This window comes from Gastrolobium bilobum, unplaced genomic scaffold (genome assembly GCF_033153095.1).
Source record: "Gastrolobium bilobum isolate Gb01-03AN ecotype WA unplaced genomic scaffold, APGP_CSIRO_Gbil_v1 utg16950, whole genome shotgun sequence".
Taxonomy (NCBI): Eukaryota; Viridiplantae; Streptophyta; class Magnoliopsida; order Fabales; family Fabaceae; genus Gastrolobium; species Gastrolobium bilobum.
The window spans coordinates 60,792-72,652 of NW_026896450.1; the positions used below are offsets into that span (position 1 = coordinate 60,792).

Here is an 11,861-nt window from a genome sequence, read left to right on the forward strand (position 1 = left end):
CTTATTCTTATAATATGACAAAGTGATTTTCTTATATTTATTTAGGGATATGTGAAATTGTAACATAAAACAAATTCATTCCCGGTTATTTTACTTTTTATTTAATATTTAATTTTCATTTTATTATCAAGTTCTCTGAGAGCAAATTAGCGTTCCATTTTGTTGTATTGTAGCTCAGTTATCTTTGCACTCTTAATATCGAAGTCCACAATTAAAGATGGATGGTAGGTTCTTAGAAGTATAAAATCCCACGGCTCATCACAATAATTAATAATAATAAATAACTAGTGAATATATTTAGAATTTAAAGAAAAAACATAATTAGCTAAAAACTTAAAATAGAATGACAAATTGTGATTAAATATTGAGATTGCCAATATCTCAAGGTAAAATTACTCACAACTTATTCCAAATTCTAAAGATTTTTTAAATCAAATTTTTCCTTCACCAAATATTATAATTAAGAAAAAAATAATGTCACATTACTCGTGATTGAATATATTGGAATAGTTTTCAAAAAAAATAAAATTATATATATATTGAAATGAAAAGTAAGCTTAGGAATGGTACACCGTATCTTCAGGGTTAAGACATTATTAAGTGGATCGAACCAATATATATATATGAAAAAATATTTCTACAGTCACTTCAGATAAGGTTGACTACAGTTATCCCCAAAACTACATCGTTTCAATTATTGAAGGGTATTTCTGTAATTTTAAGTGAATTAATGAAGGGTGTTTCAGTAAAATGTATATGATAAAAAATAAACAAAATTACGAAAACACCCTTGATTAATTCACCTAAAATTACAGAAACACTCTTCATTAATCAAAACGACGTAGTTTTTGAGTAGATGCAGATAATTTTATCTAAAGTGGCTGTAGAAATATTTATCATATATATATATATATATATGGGAAAAATATTTTTCCTGCAACTTGAGATAAGTTTATCTCCGGCCACCTCAAAACTACGTTGTTTTGTTTATTTATTTTCTTATATTAATTGATTCACCTTTGAATGATTATGATTTTCCTTTTCTCTCTCTTCCTTCATTACCATTGATATAATCTTTGTACGATTATGATTTAGTAGCCGGAGATAAAATTATCTCAAGCAGCTTGAGAAACGTTAAGCCATATATATATATATATATATATATATATATATATATATATATATATATATATATTAAGTTCTACTTGCTTAGACATTTTTCTTTGAATTTCGATCCTCTAAATTCCAAAAAACAAACCGCTTAATTTTTTTTTTAATTATACTTAATATTATTTTTAATTATGAAATAAAATAATTTTAATAGTTGATATCATGCATACTTTTTTAAAAAATCTCGATCCTTTTTCTTTCGGATACTTTACCTATATTCATCGTTAAGCTCTTCCTCAAGCAGCTGCTCTCATTAATCTTTTATTTAACATTTTATTTTTTTTCGGTAAACACATTTTTTTAATCCTTCAAATTATCACTTACATGTAATATTATCTATATTATAATTTTATACAAATTATTTTACTAAATAATACGAGTCAATCGGTTATTGATCCGAGAATCATAGAAAAAAAGAAATCTAACATAACATGTCATAATTTAATATAATTGATCTGGATAAATATTATACAGATATAAGGCCCAAATTAAAAGTCTTCACCATTAAGCAAATCCTTTAGTCACTGCTATCTCATCTTTATCCCCAAGCTCATAACAGTCATCAAGCTGCACAATATTAAAAGCCTATAACAACAAGTTCCTCAATCTTAAAGACCACAAGACAACAAGCTTCTCAACATTGAAAGCTTTATCCTTCTGAATACTTCATCTCCAAGTATGTCTCACCACTTGCAAAGCTGCTCATCTCTCCACTGTAAATACATACATATTAACACAAAGGTACACATCTTCTTCTACATAATTAAACCTGCTTGAACCAAATCTGATTTGAGCTTCAGAGTGTCTTGCAGGTACACCCCCCCTCTTGTTCCATTGAAGTCACATGGGTTAAAGCTGCTCCAAACTGCAAGATGCTCTGACCTAAAGAAATTCCAGGCCATTTGTGTAGAGAAAGATCACATGATCGGCCCAGTTGTAAAAACCTGTTCTGATCAATAATGATTGAAACTAAAGGGAATATAAAGTAGAAACAAACAAATAGATAAAAAAGTAAGATTCAAAATGCATAAATAAAAAAAGGATTAATATTTCTCTTCAAGATGGAGATAACTTTATCTTCATTTTTATGTGAATGCAAAAGATAAAATTATTCCCATCTAGAAACATTAATCCCATAAACAAATAAATAAGAACTACAACAATCAAAAAATTAAAAACATAACGACAAATATTTTGTCCAAAAATAAATAAAATAATCATTGATTTATTTTTATCATGTAAAAATGACAATCTATACAAAATTATCATTTGCTTCTGTAGAATTACTTACCAAACTAAATGATCATTATTTCTGTACAGCAATGTTAATAGTCCACAAAAAAGATTTCTCTAATTAGGGTAGCCACAATTTATAATTTTCACTACATCTCTGCACTAAACATCACCTTTGGACGGGCAAACCCGTTCCAAACGATTAGGACAGGGATTTAAACTAAAACCCCACTAATCACCAAAATAAGCTTGTCTAAAGTGAAAAAGGTGTCTGAAATTAAATAAACATACTATTTCTTCCTTAGTCACTCCAAAAACAAACTAACATTAAAAAGGCTTGCCCCTTTTCCCCGTGCCATCAAACACATCTTTGTGAGACACGTATAATTCCAGTCTGTCGACACGGGCTTTCATGCACTGGTGGGCAAACAGCTCAAGTGGCCAATAACACATGATTGAATCACGGGTTTTGAAATATTTAGAACAGTACATTACCCCACATTGCACATAACAAACGAAAAAAGGGAAAACTATATATCTACACCAACAAGACCAATATACAAATAGAAGACGAAGTATCAGAATGGACAACACGATTGGAATTATAATCTCGTATCAGAAAACAAAACTTGTGGGGCAAATGCAAAATAATCAATCAATCTAGCTGTAGCATTTCATCACACACGTATGACTGCCTGTCATTGGGGCGATTGTGCGAACTTGAAGAAAACACTGATTAATGAACCAATCAATTGGGGCCAGAAGGGTGATATCCTGGTGGAGGATAAGCAGCAGTTGGGTAACCAGCAGCGGGTGGGTAAGCAGCAGCAGGGGGATAACCAGGAGCAGGATAGCCATAAGAAGCCGGTGGGGCGGGTGGATAACCATAGGGCTGTCCATATGCTGGTTGTGGTGCATACCCAACCTGAGGAGGAACTGGCTGATCCATGCGCGACATCTGCTGAACAGGGGGCACTGCCATTGTTGGTTGGGGTCCAAACTTTCCATCACGCTTGTCCATTTCAACCTTGTGCTGAGTCTGCAAATAAAATTCATTTGAATAATAATTATCATGTAAACGATACAATGATTAACCATTTTTGAGTAATAATTGACAAACTTACCTGCATGCATGCACACACCCTACAAATAAAAAGAAACATAGACTTAGTACAACGCCTTCCACTATAAATGAAGGGCCTTGAGAGAGAAAAGGAAGCCTTACGAGCAGTACACAAAGTCAGCCAAACAAGATAGCAACTGAGAAGCCTCTTGAATTTCATCACTTCCCACAATTAAGGCAATAATAGAGCATATGCATGCAAGTTGTTGGAGGCAAAACATGAAACCCTAAACAAGAGAATTATAAATAAATTAACAGAATATCATTAAAAAAAATACTTGCATGTGTATATGTCTGTGAATGTGTCTTGTGTGCACGCGTGCATGAGTGTCTCTGAGTGTGTGTGAGAGAGGGAGAGGGGGAGGGAGAGAGAGAGTACAATAATGCAATTATCACATTGTGTTGTTTGAATGTTAAATTCATCTTGCAACAGAAAGCGAGTTGAGGCCACTGAATTACCAAAGCAGCAGAAAACCTGAAACAATAATGCAAAATAACAAATTTAACATGTGAAAAAAAAATGCTATATGAAATAACCATAGAAAATTCTTGAGACCAAGAAAACCAGCATCAAAGGAATCCTGCATGCTCTTTATTTAATGGTAAATAACAACTCAAATGACAGTTCAAATGCTCTTTTCTAACACCCAATAATTAAATAAAGCAACCTTTTTGAATTTAATTATATTTTCAGTACATTTTCATCTTTTCAACTATGTGATAACTCAACAACCTAAAATTGAAAGAAAGTTCGAATATAAATGACTCAGGACTAATGACTTAATGAATGAAATCAATAACTTACTCAGCAAATCCACCACCAGGGGAAAGGGTATTTCCCATCCTAAGTCCTTTTTTGACCATGAAACAAAGACTTCAGTTCATCATTAACAACGACATAAAAACTGGTGAAAAGACACCCTTGAGTCCATATTCTCTCCATCTTGAACTAATTGCATTTCTATCTACAACCTTGTTCAGAAATCCTCAATTGAATTGATCACAAGCTTTCTTAAAATCCAGTTTAAAATCTTGGATAAATTAATCTGTACGTTCCTATACTATTTGGAGATTTTCAGTTAGATCCATATATTATAAAACTTTGTAATTGAGTCCCTAGAGTTCCAAAAATTCCTAAATGGTTCCTTACCTTACCCTTGGAGCACCATCTGTAGGGATCCAATTAAGAAACTTTTGGATCCCTATAATTTAAAAACAAATCAATAAATAAATAATGGGTCCTTGAATCTATCCTACCGTCAGAAGTTTATAACAGCTTAATTGAAAATTCCCAATTAGACGACCTATAAACTTGTTTAGCCTTGAATCTTCAGCTACGTCATTTGCTACTAGGGCTGCATCTCAAATCTGCCTAGTGCCCACTGCCACCACCTTCCCATTAGAGATCAATAGATTATGCTTCTATGGTTAAACATTTAGCCCACCCCTTACCCTTCACCATTAAGAATCAACAGCTTTTATCATATTTAGTATTCATTATTCCAAATACAACAATAATAACAGCAGTAACAGGCCAAATCTAAACTGTTAGAAAAAATTTACTAGGCTGACCATAAAATCCTGCATGTGCATTTCCTTCCTCCATTAAGTCCTAACCCAGCCATATTTTATGTAGCCAACTATTATTTCCCATTATATCGAATTATAGAATTGGGCTAAAATCATGCCACCGCTAAGGCATCACAGCACAAACCTGACTCATAAGGAGGGATAACGATAATCTACCACAGAAAACACCCACAATAACATTCACCCATATCAGGTATTTATAATATGTAAGAAAACAAGTAAAAATTTCTATACCTCGGTGCAAAGGCAAAATTCAGGACATTTACTTTCTCCGCACCTACCACTGCAGGGCATGTAACCAGCACAACATGTGTATCTGGAACAAACCGGACAAAGACATATCACACAAACAGACCATGTAAGTCATTTTGGAAGTTTGGAAAACATAAATAGAATCAATTACCTTGACATATCATCATAAAGAGCTCGTTTGCGAAGCAGGTATGATACACATGGCGCACTATAATGAGACAATAGAACGTTAGATTACTTCTGTTGAAAATACATTGTAGAATTACATTTATGCCTTCAATGCAGGTCCATTAAAATTGTGATCTAACTGAAAGTGCATTGGAGATATAAAATACCAATTCATGAATCAGGTCATTGAATCAACAAACACTTAAATGTGAGAGCAATTGCTGTGAAAGTTTGTTCACGCTGATCACACGTAAACTTTTAAAACAAGTACCACCATATACTTGGAAACGAAAACCAGCTCAAAGCATGTTCGTACAGAACACTTACACGGCATGATCTCTAATCATGCCAGAATATGGATCTTATCTGAAGGAACATGCCTTTTTTTAGCCTTAATTACAGCATACAAGGGAAAGCCTATATTGTCAAGGTATCCACAGAAGACATATTATGATCCAATCCAACTGAAAAAACTCAGAAAAGAATCCCACTTAATTTCATTGAGCAAAGTAAAATGATCTTTGTCCTATAATATTCATGTTCGTTACCTGCTCTTCCTCCGATCTTAAAAACGACATATTAAACAGATAATAACACTGATCAATTTTGAACAGAGTGCGGAAATGTCATTAAGCAACATGTCAAGATACTTCAATAGTCAATGCAAGTCAATGTAAATCCAAGATCTAAAGCATGTAAACGATAAACAGCAGAAAATGAAAACCAAACATTCCATTTCTCTTGCAAGCGTTAAAAAAAATATAGAGTCCAAAAAATTAGTATCGGATCCAAAAGAACTGGAACAGAGAGTTCTAGATCACATACCACCACACCGCGAAGCAACAATCTGCACACAATTCAGTTTCACCGGACGATGTCAGTATAAGATAGAAATGGAAAATCGAAATTCGGAGAGCAGAGGAGAGTGTGAGTGTCCTTACAAGGAGCGTCGACCTGAATGGTTCTCAAGAGATCGGTGTGCCAGAGATTCCGGTAATTCTGGCGTAGCTGCATCTTCTCGAGGTGCTGCTGCGACGCCATGACTAACCTTTTCTTCTTCAGCAGAATAACAGCAACCCTGGATCCGATAGTTTTAGAAATGCGGATACGATCTATAGAGAGAGATATATATACAGGACGAAATCTTCGTTGTTGTTTCAATAAAGGAAGGTAGAAAAGAAGAGAGAGAATCAGCGTCTCTCGATTTTGGGGTTTAGGAGTTCAACTTTGAACAACGCAAACTTCAATTGGCCTCTATTGACTTATCACGTGGCTAACAGCTGGACCCGTATGAACTAAGAAAGTTCATAGTAACAAGAATGCCCGAAAGGGCAGTTAACACTTCTCAACAAAGAAAGGTTTTAGTAAACAACGTCGCTGAAAGGCCATTTTTGTGGACGTTTTGAGAGATTTGTTTTTTCTTTCTCTTCTTTTAAATAGAAGTTAGGTTAATCACATTTTTTAATTTTTTTTAAGAAGAAGTTATACTTATTATCTCTTTTTCTTATTATCTTTTATTACTAAATTTTAATCGTTAATTTTCATCAATCTAACAGTTATAATTTATGAAGTTATATTTATTAATTAATTATTAATTTCCACTAATTATAATTGTTAAATTGATAAAAATCAACGATAAAAATTTGATAATAAAAAATAGTAAAAAAAATAGATAATAAATATAATATTTTCATTCTTTTATAATAAAAAAAGTCAAAGCTTCTAAGAAATATTTTTTTAAATTGTGTCAGTTTTTTTTTTGAAATATATACTTTTTTAGAAATAAATAGTTTTTAAGTTAAAAAATGTATATAATAATCAAACAGCCTGTACCTTCATTTTTAATTTTTTTTTTAAACTTTAACTTAAAAATAATTTTTAGCTTAAAAAAAGAGGTGTCAACACTTTCTTAATACTTCTAACTTTTAAGTTCTAATTGCTTTTAAGACATCTGATAATTTAGAGAGAGAAAACATTTTATTTTGTTTCTTATATTTAAAAAAATAATTAGTGTTTATTCTTTTTTCTTTTCTTTTTGGTAAATATTAGTGTTTATTATTTTAAAGGATATCGAATTATGTCAGTTTAATCAAAATTATTTTAATTTATAATAAGAGAAACATAAATCATGGTGGAAGGAAATAAAAAGTTTTTTTAATTTTAATATTAAATAAAAATTAATAGTTTTGACTAAAATAACTATCCTTTAAAAGGATAATCATTTTTATTTTAAAAAAATATTTCTAGTTAAAATTATAGTATTTTATTTTTTTTAAAAAACATAAAAAGATGTTAATGCTTTTTTAGAAGTTAAAAATGTATTTATAAGACTATTTTTTTAACTTATTTAAATATACCCTATGTAATGTACCATACTTACAATTTTTTCTTTTACAATCTCTTACAATCATATCTTAACACCGTTGATTTCCGTCAATCAACGATTATCATTTATTGTGAATTAATAAATAATTAATGAGTTTAATTTGCGAAAATCATAACCGTTGATTGGCGAAAATCAATGGTATTAAGATATGATTGTAAGAGGTTGTAAAAAAAATGTTGTAAGTATAACCTTCCTCATATATATATATATATATATATATATATATATATATATATATATATTAATCGGTCATAAGAAGAGATTAAATTTTCAAATAATTATTGTTACAGTCAATTTGCTAAACACCACATCAGTAAATCCAGTGAGAATTGACAAAAACTATCCTAATAATAACCAAAACTAATTCAACATAGAGTATGGCTATTTTGTAGATGACAAAGTTTACAAATTGGAACACTAATTGTAACATCTTAAAAAATAAAAAAAATAAAAAATAAAAAATAAATAATAATAAAATAATATAATTAAAAAAAACAAGTGTAAATGTGGAAGCATCGCTCCAAGTGAAAATTAATATTATTTTAATAAAATATTTAAAACAAATCCCTTAAGGGGAAAGAAAGAAAGGCACATTAAAAAAAAAAGAGAAGGAGAAAGAAAAAGAAATGTAACATTGGAAGTAAATTTCATTATCTTAGTTTCACTTTTTTTCGTCTATTTCTATTTTCGAACTTCTATTTCTTTTGGTATTGGGGAACTTTATTTTTCTAAAGTTGTGGAGACATTATTACTATGGCAAACAATTTTCTTATAGACACTTTGGTTTTATGGATCTGCTTATATTGGTTATGAATATGGTATTAGATCAAGATTATGGAACTAATTGATTGTATTTATATTCCTTTTATATCAAATGAATAGTTATAGAATATGTAATTTTAACTGAAAATTTTGATGTGAACTGACGCAAAGAAGTTCGAGATCATATGATAATGGTAGTATTGTAAGGAACGTCTTATTTTGGCTAAGAGCTCGGCCACTCAATAACATTTCACATCAAGAGACACTCAAAGATTGAGCACTTAGTAATTTTAGTTAAGTATTACATGTTTTTTCTTATATTTATTATTATAGTTATGTTGGGAAAACTCGGTTCCCTCAAGCTCGGCTAAGCAGCCTTTGTGCGGAAGTCAATCAACAAGATCCTAATCTCGGATCTCGGCTATACCTCGGCCTGAATTTCACCAGGACAGGCAGCGCAGCGGAAATATCAAAACGAAAAATCACAAAATAGGAGAGAAAGAAGAAGAAAAACACAACCAGATTTAACGTGGGAAAACCTTCTTCAATGAAGAAGTAAAAACCCACGGGACCTAGTCCAGATCAAAAATCCACTATGAAAATAATGGTTACAAATAATCAAATACACTAATGTGGTGGTTAACTCAACCTCTCAAACAATGGTGATAATCAAACTACCCTAGAGATGTTTCACTCAAACACTCTCTAGAGATCTCTCAAATGCAAAGCATAAAGCTTTGCTCAAACAAATTTCTCTCAAATATCTGTCAAATAAAATTCTCTCATATATGACCTAGCATCCACCCACAACTAATAAGTATATATAGAGGAGGTGAAAATTAGGGTTAGTATTTTTAGGAAACCCCTCAAATGAGCTTGGGCTTAGCATTGAAGGAGGAAGTCCAACAAATCTCCCCCTCCGACTTCAATGCGTCGGCTTCAGCATCAACCCGGCTCCTTCACAGCAGTCTTCAAATTTTCTTGCTGGAACCGGCTTCGTCATCATGTCGAACCAATTTTGGTCAGTGTGCACCTTGACGAGTTTGAGCTCTCCACCTTCCACCACATCCCGGATCCAGTGATACCTCACATCAATATGCTTAGTGCGGGAGTGATAGGTTGAATTCTTTGCAAGATGGATTGCGCTTTGATTGTCACAACCCAGCTCGTACTTGTCTTGATCATGGCCGAGTTCCATGAGGAACTTCTTCATCCACAACATCTCTTTGATTGCCTCAGTAGCGGAAATGTACTCAGCCTCAGTTGTCGATTGTAACACATTTCTGAAGTCTTGATTGCCAAGAGACAGCTCCTCCGGCAAATCTCATCATGTATCTCGTCGTCGATTTCCTCGAGTCGGTGTCTCCCCCTAAATCAGAATCAGAGTAGCCTTGCAACTCGGCTTTACCTTCTCCAAATCGGAGACATAAGTCGGTCGTACCTCGGAGGTACTTGAAGATCCACTTCACTGCTTCCCAGTGCTCTTTGCCGGGGTTTGACAAATACCGGCTTACCATTCCAACAGCATACGCCAAGTCGGGTCTAATGCAAACCATTGCATACATCAAGCTTCCGACGACGGATTGGTATGGGACCTTCATCATCTCATCTTTGTCTTCATCAGATCTCGGACATTGCTTCTGGTTCAGCTTTATGTGTCCAGCAAGGGGGGTGCTTACTGTTTTGGCTTTGTCCATGCTGAATCTCTTCAGAATCTTCTCAATATATTTTTCTTGACTCGGCCACAGTAGCTTCTTCTGTCTATCTCGGATAATCTTGATTCCGAGTATCTGCTTTGCAGGGCCGAGGTCCTTCATTGCGAAGGACGAGCTCAACGCCTTTTTCAGGGCGACTATCCTTGATTTGTCTTTCCCTACAATAAGCATGTCGTCAACATATAACAACAAGATCAAAAAATCTTCGGCCTCATACCTCTTCACAAATACGCAGTGGTCAACTTCTGTCTTCTCAAACTTATGATCAGTCATGAATGATTCAAATTTCTTGTACCACTGCCGAGGTGCTTGCTTCAAGACATAGAGGCTCTTTTTCAATCAACATACCAAGTCTTCTTGGTCTGGAGCTTGGAATCCTTCAAGTTGCTCCATATATATTTCTTCTTCTAAATCACCGTGAAGAAATGTCGTCTTCACGTCCATTTGTTCTACCTCGAGGTCCATCGAAGCCGCCATGGCTAACACGTTTCGGGCCGAGGTCATTTTCACCACAGGAGAAAAAATCTCCTCAAAGTCTACTCCTTTCTTCTGATTGCAGCCTTTCACTACAATCCAGGCTTTGTATCTCGGCTTTTGCTCGTTCTCTTCATTCTTAATCTTGTAGACCCATTTAATCTTCAGAGCTCGTCTTCCCTTTGGCAACTCAGTCAACTCATAAGTCTGATTCTCGTGCAGAGACTTCATCTCGTCTTGCATTGCCTTTTCCCATTCTTCTTTCTCTAAGCTTGTCACAGCCTTATCATAACTCTGAGGCTCACCGTCTTCAGCAACAACGGTGTATTCATCAGATGGGTATCTCGTAGAGGGTCTTCTTTCTCAAGTTGGATATCTCGGTTGTTCTTCAGCTTGAGGACCCGGTTCATCATTCTCATCCCGGATCTCATCATCAACTCGGACCTCAGTGTCTTGGTCATCTTCAGCTTGTTGCTGGTCATCAATTTCTTCATTCTCTTGATTTTCTCCCCCTGCTTCAGCTCGGACAGGAGGATTGGGTTCTTCACGTCTGATAGTAACTCGAACTTTGGGCTTCGAGATGTCATGAATGTTCTCATATTCATGAAAGATCACATCTCGGCTTCTCACTATCTTCTTATTGATTGGATCCTAAAGTTGGAACCCGAACTCACATATCGGCGAACCAAGATAAATGCATTCTTTGGTCTTTGCATCAAGTTTAACCCTTTCATCTTCAGGGAAATGCACGAAAGCTCGGCATCCAAACACTTTCAATTGATTATAGGCCGCTTTCCGACTTGTCCAGACTTCTTCTGGAATTTCTCCTTCAAGTGGCCATGATGGTGAGAGGTTGATCAAGTCAACAGCTGTTTTGACGGCTTCTCCCCAGAATGATTTCGGCAATCCGGCATTGGACAACATACTTCGGACCTTCTCTTCAATAGTTCTATTCATCCTCTCAGCCAGTCCATTCAGCTGAGGTGTC

The 11,861-nt window shown here is 34.0% G+C and overlaps 1 protein-coding gene across 2 annotated transcripts; it reads right to left on the minus strand.

Annotated features, from left to right (window-relative positions):
* Positions 1-1,716: 1,716 nt before the first annotated feature.
* LOC133299832 (uncharacterized) lies at positions 1,717-6,852 on the minus strand. Of its 2 annotated transcripts, none has more exons than XM_061499327.1 (8): positions 6,478-6,851; positions 6,362-6,383; positions 5,520-5,576; positions 5,351-5,432; positions 3,906-4,001; positions 3,629-3,753; positions 3,528-3,546; positions 1,717-3,442 (listed from the first exon to the last, which is right to left on the minus strand). In XM_061499327.1, the coding sequence occupies exons 1-8, from the start codon at positions 6,575-6,577 to the stop codon at positions 3,152-3,154; spliced, it is 792 nt and encodes a 263-aa protein (XP_061355311.1). In that variant the 5' UTR covers positions 6,578-6,851; the 3' UTR covers positions 1,717-3,151. The 2 variants fall into 2 exon arrangements, with proteins under 2 accessions (XP_061355311.1, XP_061355312.1); XM_061499328.1 differs by having other exon boundaries at positions 3,297-3,442; positions 3,524-3,546; positions 6,478-6,852.
* Positions 6,853-11,861: the final 5,009 nt, after the last annotated feature.

Excerpts from the sequence above, each read along its gene's own strand:
- LOC133299832 (XM_061499327.1), bottom strand. The coding sequence starts at position 6,577 with ATGGCGTCGCAGCAGCACCTCGAGAAGATGCAGCTACGCCAGAATTAC. Across the intron at positions 4,002-5,350 it reads AATTTTGCCTTTGCACCGAG|GTTTTCTGCTGCTTTGGTAA; the intron begins GTATAGAAATTT and ends TTATTGTTTCAG. Across the intron at positions 3,754-3,905 it reads AATGTGATAATTGCATTATT|GGTTTCATGTTTTGCCTCCA; the intron begins GTACTCTCTCTC and ends TCTCTTGTTTAG.